The 15,337-nt window shown below is 44.5% G+C and overlaps 1 protein-coding gene across 1 annotated transcript in view; it reads left to right on the plus strand.

Moving 5' to 3' along the window:
* Positions 1 to 8,028, plus strand: part of LOC116970091 (nucleotide-binding oligomerization domain-containing protein 1-like) — a 53,761-nt gene extending 45,733 nt beyond the window's left edge. The window contains exons 11-12 of the mRNA XM_033016823.1: positions 553 to 636; positions 7,342 to 8,028. Coding sequence (XP_032872714.1) covers positions 553 to 636; positions 7,342 to 7,411 — 154 coding nt within the window. The 3' untranslated portion in view covers positions 7,412 to 8,028. The remainder of the gene's footprint in view (positions 1 to 552; positions 637 to 7,341) is intronic.
* The last annotated feature ends 7,309 nt before the right edge of the window (positions 8,029 to 15,337 follow it).

Raw genomic sequence — 15,337 nt, forward strand, 5'->3', positions numbered from 1 at the left:
CCGCTCCCCACGCTCCGAGGCCGGCCAGCCCCACGATGGTGAGTAGTCCGCCGCTCCTCAGTCTCCCGAGCCCCCGGGTCGTTCAGGTTGGAGGCCGCTCCACGGTGCTAGGCCCCAACGACAACGGAGACCCGACAGGGAAAAGTTCGGGACTCCCGTACAGGGAAGAGATTTCAAACAGTTTCCCCCTCCCCCCCCCCCCCCCCCCCCACATATACACATTTAAAACCAGTATTAAAAAACACCAAACACTACATTTAACTAGACAAAAAATAAAAAAAAGACAGACAGGCTGTAGGGGCCGCTGCAACGGGTGAGTCGCGCCGCCGAAACTGCCTCGTCAGGGGGATAGATAGGATGAATGCACAAAGTCATTTACCCAGAGTAGGGGAATCATGAATCAGAATACGTAGGTTTAAAGTGTGGGGGAAAAGATTTAATATGAACCAAGTGGCAACTTTCTCCACTCAGAGGGTGGTGGGTATATGGAATGAGGGGCCAGAGAAGGTTGTTGAGAGGTAAATTACCAATTAAATGGTGAATCCTTCATAGGTTGAATGAAAACAAGATAACGTCCAAGGGAACTGCTCATCTCCTCCAGGCGCTCAAGGGAAATACAACAATTGATGAGATTTGGTAAGGTACAAATCACGGTCAAGTGAACATTTGAATGATGTAAATGTTAATGAATATTGAGGGAACTAAGACAATTTGCTGTTATTTGACCAATTTTCACACAGTTGTTTGTGAGACAACATTCAACCCAACATTCAGCAGGTTTTTATACATTTATTTAGGAGATAATAATAATAATAATAATAATAATAATAATAATAATAATAATAATAATAATAATAATAATAATAATAATAATAATAATAATAATAATAATAATAATAATAATAATAATAATAATAATAATAATAATAATAATAATAATAATACATTTTATTTGTATAGCGCTTTTCAAGGACTCAAAGTCGCTTTACATGGTGGGTCAAGAACAAAACAAAATAGAGCAGTAAGACAGAGATGCAAAGGGGAGGGGAACATGGGACTAAGGGTATGCAGAGGTGAAGAGATGGGTCTTGAGGCGGGACTGGAAGATGGTGAGGGACTCAGAAGTTCGGATCAATTGTGGGAGGGAGTTCCAGAGCCTGGGAGCTGCCCTGGAGAAGGCTCTGTCTCCAAAAGTGCAGAGGATGGATTTCAGAATGGAGAGGAGACCGGCTGAAATAGATCTGAGGGACCGTGAGGGTTGGTAGGGGGAGAGGAGGTCAGTGAGATAAGGGGGGGCCAAGTGGTTGAGGGCTTTGTAGGTGAGGACCAGGATTTTGTAGATTATCCGGTGGGAAATGGGAAGCCAGTGAAGTTCTTTGAGGACTGGGGTGATGTGGTGCCAGGATTTGGTGTGGGTAATGAGTCGGGCGGCTGCATTCTGGACCAGTTGGAGTCGGTTGATGTTGCTGGAATTGATGCCAAAGAGAAGAGAGTTACAGTAGTCCAGTCGGGAGGAGATGAAGGCATGGTTGAGTCTTTCAGCAGTGTGAGAGAGGGTCTGATTTTGGCAATGTTGCGGAGGTGAAAAAATGATGTTTTGACAACATGGCGGATGTGAGGCTCAAGGGAGAGGGTTGAGTCAAAGATCACGCCAAGGTTGCGGGCCTGAGGAGATGGGGAGACAGTGGTGCCGTCAATAGTGAGAGTGGGGTTGTTAATTTTGGTAAGCGTTGATTTGGAGCCAATGAGGAGAAATTCTGTTTTGTTACTGTTTAATTTAAGGAAGTTGAGTTAGGAGTAATGAGGTAGGAGTTGTTGACAGGCAAAGGCAATGACAACCCTAATATCCTGGATTCATTCTTAGCCCAGGTCATTGAATCATAATTAGGATAGGAATACCTTCACCCAGTTTAGTGTACTGAGACACATTATGCTATCCTTTCTGCAGTCAGAATATTGAACGCAGACTGTTTAAGAGTCTGACAGTTGACAGATCCTACCGAGTTATGTGCAGGAGTTGTATATTTACTTCACACTGTTCTCCCAGGGAAGTACAAAGTATAATTGGTTTTCTTTCAGATACACTGATCCGCATTGTCTGTTTGCAACCAACAGGCAACTTTTTAACCTGCATTGCTCAAAACAACAAACACAGTTTTTAATCTTTCTTAGATCTATTGCGTATGCATGACGTTCAAACTTCTGTCAACAGCTCTATTATTAGGTTATCATATGACTAAATGTGAAGAGATAATGTTAATGGGCCATAATCATTTTTTATTAAACTATTCCTGTGTTGCTATGAAATTAAAAGCATAGTCAAGGAATTGAAGCTGATATAGAAACATAGAAAATAGGTGCAGGAGTAGGCCATTCGGCCCTTCATTTGGAAAGGTAAGGACTGATAGGGATAGTGAGCATGGCTTTGTGCAGTGTAGATCATCCAACTCAGTATCCTGTACCTGCCTTCTCTCCATACCCCCTGATCCCTTTAGCCACAAGGGCCACATCTAACTCACTCTTAAATATAGCCAATGAACTGGCCTCAACTACCTTCCGTGGCAGAGAGTTCCAGAGATTCACCACTCTCTGCATGAAAAATGTTTTTCTCATCTCGGTTCTAAAGGATTTCCCCCTTATCCTTAAGCTGTAACCCCTTGTCCTGGACTTCCCCAACATCGGGAACAATCTTCCTGCATCTAGCCTGTCCAACCCCTTAAGAATTTTGTAAGTTTCTATAAGATCCCCCCTCAATCTTCTAAATTCTAGCGAGTACAAGCCGAGTCTATCCAGTCTTTCTTCATATGAAAGTCCTGACATCCCAGGATGACATCCTGACATCTTATAATCATGGATCACAATGTACACCTTAACAACTGATACATTAGCCAAGCTCAGGGTTTCTATATACAGCCTATTTCCTCCTTCTCCATTGTCACATTTCACGAGTAAACGACTAGACAGCTTTTAAAAATAAATAAATAAAATCACTTTGAAATTTGAAATTGAGTGGAGCCAATGCAATTATTTTGCTTCAGAAATCAAAAATCTGTTTCAAGGTCTGTTCCATCAATAAGCATTAGAGGAACTGATATACTTCCGGAGAGAACCTAAGGAGATGGGATGTCTATTGCCCTTCTAGTAACATTACAAAGACCTTGCTAAAGTTCATAGAGGCAACATCTACTGCCCTGCTTTTCTCAGTTCTCTTGGTCACTTCTTGAAAACAACACAATCTACACTGCACATGCTCACTATCCTTATCAGTCCTTACCTTTCCAAATGAAGATAGATTCTATCTCTCAGAAACCTCTCCAGTAACTTCCCTACCACTAATGTAAGGCTCACAAGCTTGGCGTTACCTGCTTTATTCACCTTGAATATAGACATAAGAAGCTGGAGTAACTCAATGGGACAGGCAGCATCTCCGGGTGACGTTTCGGGCCGAGACCCTTCTTCAGACCTTATTCACCTTTATGTAGGCATGCCGGTGCAGCAGGCAGTAAAGAAAGCGAATGGTATGTTGGCATTCATAGCAAAAGGATTTGAGTATAGGAGCAGGGAGGTTCTGCCGCAGTTGTACAAGGTCTTGGTGAGACCACACCTAGAGTATTGCGTACAGTTTTGGTCTCCAAATCTGAGGAAGGACATTATTGCCATAGACGGAGTGCAGAGAAGGTTCACCAGACTGATTACTGGGATGTCAGGACTTTCTTATAAAGAAAGACTGGATAGACTCGGATTGTACTCGCTAGAATTTAGGAGATTGAGGGGGGATCTTATAGAAACGTACAAAATTCTTAAGGAATTGGACAGGCTAGATGCAGGAAGATTGTTCCCGATGTTGGAGATGTCCAGGACAAGGGGTTACAGCTTAAGGATAGAGGGGAAATCCTTTAGAACCGAGATGAGAAAAACATTTTTCACGCAGAGAGTGGTGAATCTCTGGAACTCTCTGCCACAGAAGGTAGTTGAGGCCAGTTCATTGGCTATATTTAATGGCGAGTTCTCACGGTGCGACCTGAAGCAAGATGTCACCCGAGTGAAGTGGTCGTGGTCCAGCACGAGTTCCGCACGATAAAGTGTTCCCACGATAAAGAGTTCCCACGGTACTCGGCAATTCTGTCATTTGTGCGACTGACTTGTCCGTCTCCCGATCTTTCCCGTTAATCGTGAATGAACATCGTGGACTGTAGTGTAGTTAATCACGTGGCACAAATAATGTCACTTTTTTTTCACACGCTATATAAATATCCTCCGTTCGTAGAATTGTCTCATTTGCAGACATGCCTATACAAAGTTGGTTCGAGTACAGGCTGGTTGTTATTTTCATTGACGTGCTGTATGCATTAGCGCAACATGTGCATCGAAAACGCTTGCGTGAAGGCAGAAGGGTGAGATTAATTAAAAAGATAATTAAGAGGAAGTCTCACTGGGTTAAGCCCATGTTTCAACGGAGACCTCAATTAGGACAATATGAGCAACTGCTTAATGTGCTGTGCGAAGAGGATAAAAGTGCATTCAAAAACTTTGTCAGAATTTCACCCGAGCTCTTTAATGAGTTAAAGAATAATTTGGGACCTCATGCATAATTTATTTTATGGCTCTAAGAGGCATGATTCCCACTTCAAACGAAGAGGGTGTAAAAGCTGTCTGCCACTACTTTTACATTGCAGCTGCAGGGAACAGACAGACTTATAAGATAAATTAAAGGTGACTGCAAAAACAGCACTTTTACATCTGTAGCATTGTATGTTTTAAAATCATGGATAACATTAAATTGTTCTCCTGTACATAAACTAATATATTGTTATAGTTACTCACGAGCACCGGGGATACTCAGCAGCCTTCGTCTCCAGCAGGTTGCGCTTTCTCTCCCTATTTCTATAATCCTCTCTGGATTTGTCATAGAGAATCTCATTGAATTGGTACCACTCCACCAGTTCACCCTCTTGTTCCCTGTTGAAGTTATATGGCTTTACCTTCTGCCATCTAACCTTTATGTTCTCGTCTGCTGAGGATATTGGGGAGGCAACAGCTACTGGGGAGGCAATCTCAAATACACCCTGATCACCCTCTCCCTGCTCCAAGGAGCCCACAGGCAGTGGTATCTCTGGCATCTCCTCTTGCCTCTCCACCTGTCTCGCTTGCTGAGTTTCCTCCTCATTTACCTGCATGGCTAAAAACTTTCCGACTTTCTTTGACCCCTTTCTTTGCGATTTTCTGAGAGGCATCTCTGCAAGTCTTACTGTGAAAAAGATTCTCAAACAATGACAATTAGGTGGGACGTCCTCGATGGACACATGGTCCATTGGCGATATTGAGACCACCTCTTTTACTCACCTTATGTCCCTTCTGTCAAGCTTCCGGGTTTACCGTTCGCAGGAGTTCCCACGGTATTCGCAAGTGTCATTACGGATATCGCACGGATATCGCACTGGCATCTGCGTCCATACAATGTTGCAACGCTGCTCAAGACACTCTTGGAGAAATTCAAAAATGTTTGAATTTTCTCCCGACCTTACCAAGTCACACGACTACCTGCCGTTAGCGCCACGGAGGTCCTCGGTGGTCCACGAATGCCGTACTGCTATCGCAGAAGGTTCCCACGATGTTAAATCTTGTTAGGTCTTGCTTCAGGTCGCACAATGAGAAAGCCCTTTAAGAGGGAGTTAGATGTGGCCCTTGTGGCTAGAGGGATCAGGAGGTATGGAGAGAAGGCAGGTACAGGATACTGAGTTGATCAGCCATGATCATATTGAAGGCTCGAAGGGTCGAATAGCCTACTCCTGCACCTATTTTCTATGTTTCTATGTTTCTGCCAGGATCTCTAATGACAATAATGTTTCAGAACATCACTGGTGTTTTTCCTGAGTGCACTAGCTTCCATGTCCTTTTCACTGCTGAAGTTAGCACAGGATGATCAAGATGACTAAATCTGTAGATCAAGATCAGCAAAGATTAGACTTGATGCCTACAGGAAGGTTTGTAAATAATCAGTGCAAGACTGTCATTGCCAGTGTAAGCTGCCAGTGAACTGGATTCAATTAGTCACGACAGGCACCAGTGATCTCCTGAATCCACTGTCATTGGACTTGGAGGAGATGCAAATTTGAGAGGACATAAATAGATCATCCATCACTAAATTGTATTGCACTTTGGATATTATAAGTATGTGATTTCATTTTCGCCACTCAAAAAGATGAAAAATGTTCCAAATTCTCATTACATCCACCTAAATGGTGAGGACAGTTTGAAAAATAAATCCAAGTCAAGTCAAGTCAAGTTTATTCGTCACATACACATACGAGGTGTGCAGTGAAATGAAAAGTGGCAAATCCATTTGGGTGCTTGGCATTTTCAAGTGACTAAAGTTGGGATCCTCCGAGTGTCAGTCTTGGAATTGTGCACCCACAGTTAACCACTTTATATTATGTAGAAATTGTTTTATGATGAATACGGCAATATTTGAGATAATCGCATCAAATGGAGTCATACAATAGCACAGTGGCGCAGCTGGTAGAACTGCTCTAGAGACATGGGTTCTATCCTAATCTTGAGTGCTGCCTGCCTGGAGTTTATATGTTCTCCCTGTGACTGTGTGGGTTTCTTCTACCTCCTCCGATTCCCTCCCACATCCCAAAGACTCGCGGGTTTGCAGGTTAATTGGCTGCTGTAAATTGCCCTTGTGCGTAAGGAAAGGATGAGAAAGTGGGATAATATAGAACTAGGGTGATCATGGACTCTGTGGGCCGAAGGGTCAGTTTCCATGGATGTTTAGAAGGATGAGGGGGTTCTTATAGAAACATATAAAATTATAAAAGGACTGGACAAGCTAGATGCAGGAAAAATGTTCCCAATGTTGGGCGAGTCCAGAACCAGGGGCCACAGTCTTAGAATAAAGGGGAGGTCATTTAAGACTGTGAGAAAAAACTTTTTCACCCAGAGAGTTGTGAATTTGTGGAATTCCCTGCCACAGAGGGCAGTGGAGGCCAAATCACTGGATGGATTTAAGAGAGAGTTAGATAGAGCTAACTAGAGCTAGTTAGACCCATATCCCTTGACTCCACTAGCTGTATTTAAGAGAGAGTTAGATTGAGCTAGTGGAGTCAAGGGATATGGGGAGAAGGCAGGCACGGGTTATTGATAGGGGACGATCAGCCATGATCACAATGAATGGTGGTGCTGGCTCGAAGGGCCGAATGGCCTCCTCTTGCAACTATTTTCTATGTTTCTATGTCTAAACAATAGACACAATTCTTATTTAAAAAATCTATTTAAGTTTTTGATTTATGAGAAAAATGTTAACCATTCTATAATGTTCTGCTCTTTACTTTCTAGTCTAACAGATAATCAAATTCTGCCAGATGATATCCAGCACTTTGTGAAAGATAAACGCATCATCATCTAGAGACCGTATTCAAAACACCATGGAGACCAATTGACTCGGTTGGCAATATTCTCACCTCTGCATCAAAAGCTCAATGCTTCAAACACAATTCCAGAAATCTCAGCATATAATTGAAATGGTCAGGAAGGAAGGCTGCTTAGCAGGACATATTATCCTTTATTTCACAGTGTAACCAAGGCCCCCTTCTGCCTTTTCAGTTATATCAGAGATGAGGTGGAAAATATTTAACAGTAACATGATTTTGTAGTCCTTACTGTGCCAATTGACTGCTGAATGTTGTCCATTGCCACATGCAGGACAACGCTTATGAAATGTAAAATGTTCTTGATGATCCTGTTCTCGTAGTAATGCAATTTTGACGTTCTTCAGTGTTTTCAAGCATGATCTGATGCGTTATATTCTGGGTTTTATATCCATGACCCATTTTGAGATGAGCGCCTGTTTGAGATCAAAGATGTACCACAGCAAATATGCCAGAGAGAGCTCCGTGTTGAGATAGGTACTAACAAAATTTCTCCTGCCAGCAGAATGTTGACAGATGAAATAGTTCCCTGTTTAGGAAGGCTAAAGGGCCTGTCCCACGAGCATGCGACTGCATGTGGCAAGCGCGACCAAACCGGAAGCGGGGGCCGCGCGGAGGCCGAGTTATCCCCGTACAGGGCCTGTCCCACCAGCATGCGCCTGCATACGGCGACTGTGACTAAACCGGAAGCGGGGGCCGTGCGGAGGTCGAGTGAGTGACGTGAAATTCGAGCGAAGTCCGCAGGAAGTTCGCGCGTGACGTACGGCGTCAAGGCGCTGCGTACGGCGTTGATACGCTGCAGGCCGTTGCCGCACGGAATTTTTGAACACTCAGTTTTTCGGAGCCCCGCGCGATGTCGGGACCAGCTCCGCACAACTCCATACGGCTCCGGCGATCGAAGTGGGACCGGCCCCGTGAGGCCGTACGGCTCAAGCGACCACGTTAGGTTGCGCTTGCCGCATGCAGTCGCATGCTGGTGGGACAGGCCCTTAAGCGTCCAACATATTATAAATGTTTTCATAGTACTTTGGAGTTGCTGGGAATCAGCTAATAACTGCCATTTTCATATTTACTCGGATACTGATATTCTGAAGCTTTTTAATTAGGTCGGCACAGAAGCACAGCGGTAGTATTGGTTGTCTTACAGCACCAGAGACCCGGGTTCGATCCTGACTACACGTGCTGCCTGTATGGATTTGGAACATTCTCCATGTGTCAATGTGGGCTTTCTCTGGGAGCTATGTTTTCCTCCTATGGTGCAAAGACATGCAAGTTTGTAGGTTAGACATAGAAACATAGAACATAGGTGCAGGAGTAGGCCATTCGGCCCTTTGAGCCAGCACCGCCATTCAATATGATCATGGCTGATCATCCTCATACCCCGTTCCTGCCTTCTCCCCATATCCCCTGACTCCGCTACTTTTAAGAGCCCTATCTAGCTCTCTCTTGAAAGCATCCAGAGAACCGGCCTCCACCGCCCTCTGAGGCAGAGAATTCCACAGACTCACTATTCTCTGTGAGAAAAAGTGTCCGTTCTAAATGGCTTACTCCTTATTCTTATACTGTGACCCCTGGTTCTGGACTCCCCCAACATCGGGAACATGTTTCCTGCCTTTAGCGTGTCCAAGTCTTAAACAATCTTATATGTTTCAATGAGATATCCTCTCATCCTTCTAAACTCCAGAGTGTACAAGCCCAGCTGCTCCATTCTCTCAGCATATGACAGTCCCGCCATCCCGTGAATTAACCTTGTAGGATTCCCCCAACATGGGAAACATTTTTCCTGCATCTACCCTGTCCAATCCTCTGGGAACTTTATGTTTCTATAAGATAGCCTCTCATCCTTCTAAATTCCAGCGAATACAAGCCCAGTCGACCCACTCTTTCATCATGTCAGTCCTGCCATGCCGGGAATTAACCTGGTGAACCCACGCTGCACTCCCTCAATACCAAGAATGTCAATAGACAACAGACAATAAACAATAGGTGCAGAAATAGGTCATTCTGCCCTTCGGGCCAGCACCACCATTGAATATGATCATGGCTGATCATCCGCAATCAGTACCCCGTTCCTGCCTTCTCGCCATATCCCCTGACTCCGCTATCTTTAAGAGCCCTAACTAACTCTCTCTTGAAAGCATCCAGAGAATTGGCCTCCACTGCCTTCTGAGGCAGACAATTCCACAGATTCACAACCCTCTGTGTGAAAATGTTTTTCCTCATCTCCGTTCTAAATGGCTTACCCTTTATTCTTAAACTGTAGCCCCTAGTTCTGGACTCCCTCAACATCGGGAACATGTTTCCTGCCTCTAGCATGTCCAAACCCTTAATAATCTTATATGTTTCAATAAGATCCCCTCTCATCGTTCTAAATTCCAGAGTATACAAGCCTAGCCGCTCCATTCTATGAACATATGACAGTCCCGCCATCCCGGGAATTAACCTTGTAAACCTACTCTGCACTCCCTCAATAGCAAGAAACTGCACACAATTCTCCAGGTGTGGTCTCACTAGGGCTCTATACAACTGCAGAATTACCTCTTTGCTCCTATACTCAACTCCTCTTGTTATGAAGGCCAACATGCCATTCGCTTTCTTCACAACCTGCATGCTTACTTTCAGTTACTGATGAACAAGGACCCCAAGATCTCTTTATACTTCCCCTTTACCAACTTGACACCATTCAGATAATAATCTGTCTGCCTGTATTTGCCACCAAAGTGGATAACCTCACATTTATCCACGTTAAACTGCATCTGTCATGCATCTGCCCACTCACCCAACCTGTCCAAGTCACCCTGCATCCTCATAGCATCCTCCTCACAGTTCACACTGCCACCCAGCTTTGTGACATCTGCAAACTTGCTAATGTTTCCAGCATCTTCCCCACCACCGATGTCAGGCTAACTGGTCTATAATTAAATTCCCTGTTTTCCCTCTCCCGCCTTTCTTAAAAAGTGGGATAACATTAGCTACCCTCCAATCCACAGTGACTGATCCTGAATCTATAGAACATTGGAAAATGATCATCAATGCATCCACGATTTCTAGAGCCACTTCCTTAATAGACAATAGACAATAGGTGCAGGAGGAGGCCATTTGGCCCTTCGAGCCAGCGCCGCCGTTCAATATGATCACGGCTGATTATCCCCAATCAGTACCCCGTTCCTGCCTTCTCCCCATATCCCCCTGGGATTAAATACCCTGGGATGCAGCCCATCAGGCCCTGGGGATTTATCAGTCCCATCAGTCTACTCAACACCATTTCCTGCCTAATGTGAATTTCCTTCAGTTCCTCTGTCACCCTAGATCCTCTGGCCCCTAATACATCAGGGAGATTGTTTGTGTCTTCCTTAGTGAAGACACTAAGAATGTCCTTCCTCAAATTAAGAGAGCAAACTTGCACACAATACTCCAGGTGCGGTCTCACCAGGGCCCTGTACAACTGCAGTAGGACCTCCTTGCTCCTAAACTCAAATCCTCTCGCAATGAAGGCCACTGGGAGTGCCGCATTGGCGCCTTTCAATCATTTTTTTAATTTTTAGTCAGTTTAAAGTCTGTTTTGGGGGGAAATTAACTTTTCTATGTGGGGGATGGAATGCAGGGTAAGGGGGAAACTGTTTCCCAGTCGCTTCCTGGCGGGGACGCGACTATTTCTCCGAGTCGCGTCTTCGCCCCCCCTCCTCGCGGCCTACCACTGGATCGGAGCGGCCTTTCCTGCCGGGGACCGGGGACTTACATCACCCCGGCGAGCGGGCCTGAACAGCGGGCCGCCCGTAGCAGCGACTGCGGAGGCCTCAGGGAGGCCCCTACCACGGGTGAACATTGGGGAACATTACAGGAAGAGACTGACTTTGGTGCCTTCCCTCACAGTGGGAAACTATTGATTCTGCTGTGTGGGGATGTTTTATGTTGAATTCTATCGTGTGTTGTGTTCTTTATTTTTATTGTATGGCTGTATGGTGATAACATTGCACTGTGCCAACTGGCACATGTGACAAATAAATGAATCTTGTATCATGCCATTCGCTTTGTTCATTGCCTGCTGTACCAATGCTTACTTTCAGTGAGTGATGTACAAGTTAGTTAGAGCTCTAGGGGCTAGTGGAATCATGGGATATGGGGAGAATGCAGGCACGGTTTATTGATAGGGCAATGATCACAATGAATGCCGGTGCTGGCTCAAAGGGCCGAATGGCCTCCTCCTGCACCTAGTTTCTATGTCTATGTCTATGTCACACCCAGGTCTTGTTACACCTCCCCTTCTCCTAATCTGCCTTCCTATTCTTACCACCATTTATCCACATTATACTGCATCTGCTATACTTCTGCCCACTCACCGAACCTATCCGTCACCCTGCAGCCTCATAGTATCCTCATCGCAGCTCACACTGCCACCCAGCTTTGTGTCATCTGCAAACTTGGAGATGTCACATTTAATTCCCTCGTCTAAATCATTAATATATATTGTAAATAACCGGGGTCCCAGCACCGACCCTTGCGGCACCGCACTAGTCAATGCCTGCCAAGGACCCCGTTATTCCTACTCTTTGCTTCCTGTCTGCCAACCAGTTCTCCAACTATGCCAATACCCTACCCCCAATCCCATGTGCTCTAATTTTGCACATTAATCTCTTGTGTGGGACCTTGTCAAGGGCTTTTTGAAATTCCAGATACACCACCTCCACTGGCTCTCCCTTATCCGTTCTACTTGTTACATCCTCAAAAAAACATACAAATGTAACTGTCCCTAGTGTGTAGGATAGAACTGCTGTATGGGAGATCGCTGGTCAGCATGGACTCGGTGGATCGAAGGGCCTGTTCCCAAGTTGTGTCTCTCAAGCTAAAACTAACACAAGAAATTTCAATTCAATGTAATTCCAGATTTACAGTTCCTGCACATCAAATAACATTATTGTACTGTACTACCAAGTTGCCAGTTGTCGCTTTGTACTCTAAAACTATATATTGGTTTTATGTCAATTATTTTATAAAAATAATAATAATAAATCAATTTCATTACTATTGTACATATTTTTAACATTTAAAATAGTATTTTAATTATTTTAGATCAAGGATACTAAATAATGAATACCATGATGATAATACTTTACTATGCTAATATGTACATACTTGCACAGTACAGGATGTAAGTAGATTAAGTCCAAGAAATCATACTGAATGTCTATTCAGGTTGGTAACCTACAGCTATTTAACTGCACTATAATTTAATCACCAATTCATCATGCAATAAAACTTTTGAATGAGACGGCATAATAAGAGGCCATTTCATTCACCATGCCAACAGATCATTCTTTGAATATTTCATTCAAATAGTCTCTAGCTATAATTGTATCCCCAAAATTGATCTTTGTATCTACTTCTGCCATCTTCTCAGATTGAAGAAGGGTCTCGACCCGAAACGTCACCCAATTCCTTCTATCCAGAGATGCTGCCTGTCCCACAGAGTTACTCCAGCTTTTTGTGTCTATTCCCAGATTGTACATTTCAATTCACAACATTCAAAGGCAAAGTACATTTAGTACTGGAAATATGAAAATGCTGGAAGTACTAAACAGATGAGGCAGCAATGGTGTGGGGTGGGAGATTGCAACCTTCACGTGGTCCGCCCTGTTTTCGACGAATGCAATCAACCTAGTGTGCACAATCAAATAAGATCAAATAGAACAAGTCGTCCTACAACTTTAGGATGTGCACGCCATAGCAAGAAGAAGAAGCTATGGTGTGTAATGAAACATAGGGTTAATAACCTTCCAGTAAAAAATTCTAATGAATGGTCGTTGACAATATATTAACTCTGTTTCTCTTTGCACATGCACTGCTTGATCCATACTTATTCCATAACATTTGATGTATTTAAAACAAATTCCTGATAGATTAAATTTGTATGCTTTGCTTACCTAAAGCTTCTGCCACAGGAACCTATTTGGAATCTCAGGAAGTATTTTCAATGAATGGGTTGAGGCCATAGTCTTCTCATGTATATTCCTGCACATGACTTCAAAGCAAGGATAAGGTACAGGTTTGACCCATGGCCTGAGACTCCAGCAAGAATGGACGCATGGTCTGATTTAACAATCTGTATGCCCCTGTCCCACCTAGGAAACCTGAACGGAAACCTCTGGAGACTTTGCGCCCCATCCAAGGTTTCCGTGCGGTTCCCAGAGGTTTTTGTCAGTCTCCCTAATGGTCGAAAGTGGTTTCCGCTTCTTCTATGTTCCGGCGATTATTTAAAGAAATTCAAAACTCGCCGCAACCAAAAATAGGTTGCCGATTTTAAAATCAGTAATTTTTTAGGAGAAGCCGGTTGCGATGCTAGTTGAAGGTGGTTGCTGGAGGTTGCAGGTGGTTGCCGGAGGTTGCAGGTAGTGGAAGGTAAGACCTTCCACTACCTGCAACCTCCGGCAACCACCTTCAACTAGTATCGCAACCTTTAACTAGCATCGCATGTTTCCTAAGTGGGACAGGGGCATTACTCTCATGCAGGCAGTATTGCCATTTGAAGCCAGATCCCTGCTGCATATCGACACTCTGTAGCGGAGCAGCGTGTGATTCCTGTCATCCATCAGGTCACGAGGAGTTTGCTCAGATTGATTTCTCCTTTCTTGACTTTGGTTTGCTGCACTGACATTGTTTGCAAGAATCCAAACGGTCTCCCGAAAATTATAGATGAAACCATTTTTTGAGCTGACCAGACATTGGAGGGTGGACATAAAAAGCTGAAGTTACTGCTGCAGATCAGGCAGCATCTCTAGAGAATAGGAATAGGTGAAGTTTCAGGTCCATACCCTTCTTCAGACAGAGTCAGGGGAGATGGAAATAGAGGTATGTAAGGGTTCAGAACAAATCAAGAGCCGGCACTGATGATGAGAGAAAGGTGAAGCCCACAATGGTCCATTGTTGGTTGTGGAAGAGGATATAATGAAGGGATATCTGGATGTAAACAGTGGAACAAGCAGGACGACTAGGGTGGGGGATGGATGGAGAAAGAGGGAATGCAGCGGTTACTTGAAATTAGAGAGAAATCATCGGTGCCAACTCGGATTTCTGAGCCTTTTCATACCTCTAGATTCCCACTTCCGACTCTCAGTCTGAAGAAGGGTCCTGACCTTGTCTCCAGAGATGCTGCCTGACCCGTTGAGTTACTCCAGCATTTTGTGTCTACCTTCGGTGTAAACCAGCATCTGCGTTTCCTTCCTAGCCATTGAAGGATGTGGGCAGGTCTGGCACAGTCTCTCCCCCAATATTTGATTACTGATATATGATTGGAACGTATCCATCCAGCCGGACACAAGGTGATCTGTGGTCGGCCGTGCTGCAACCTAAAATAAATCTTCTGATGAACCTTTTGTTGGCCACCTGCACAGCTACTGCTGGAGATTGGTGCTGATTGTGTATCATTCAGCTCCTCCCCTACTCCCACACTAAACATACTTTAGAATGAATGTGGACTGACCCACGTCATTGAAATCTAATCATTAATGGGCTGGGGATGCCAGTGGCAGGCCCCTGCAGTTACTGACCACGGGCGGAGTGCTGGCACAGCGGTAGAGTTGCTGCACTTACAGCGCCAAAGGCCCGAGTTCGATCCCAACTACTGGTGTTGTCTGTACGGAGTTTGTGCATTCTCCCTGTGACCGCGTGGGTTTTCTCCGAGATCTGCGAATTCCTCCCACACTCCAAAGACGTGCAGGTTTGTAGGTTAATTGGCTTGGTATAAATATAAAACTGTCCCTTGTGTGTGTAGGACAGTGTCGATGTGCAGAGATGGCTGCGGATTCGGTGGGGCAAAGGGCTTGTTTCCATGCTGTATCTCTGAACTAAACCTAATTTCCTGCCGCCCTTGAACTGACCAGCATATGAGGATATTTCAGACCTACTAC

The sequence above is a fragment of the Amblyraja radiata genome, chromosome 2 (assembly GCF_010909765.2).
Source record: "Amblyraja radiata isolate CabotCenter1 chromosome 2, sAmbRad1.1.pri, whole genome shotgun sequence".
Taxonomy (NCBI): domain Eukaryota; kingdom Metazoa; phylum Chordata; class Chondrichthyes; order Rajiformes; family Rajidae; genus Amblyraja; species Amblyraja radiata.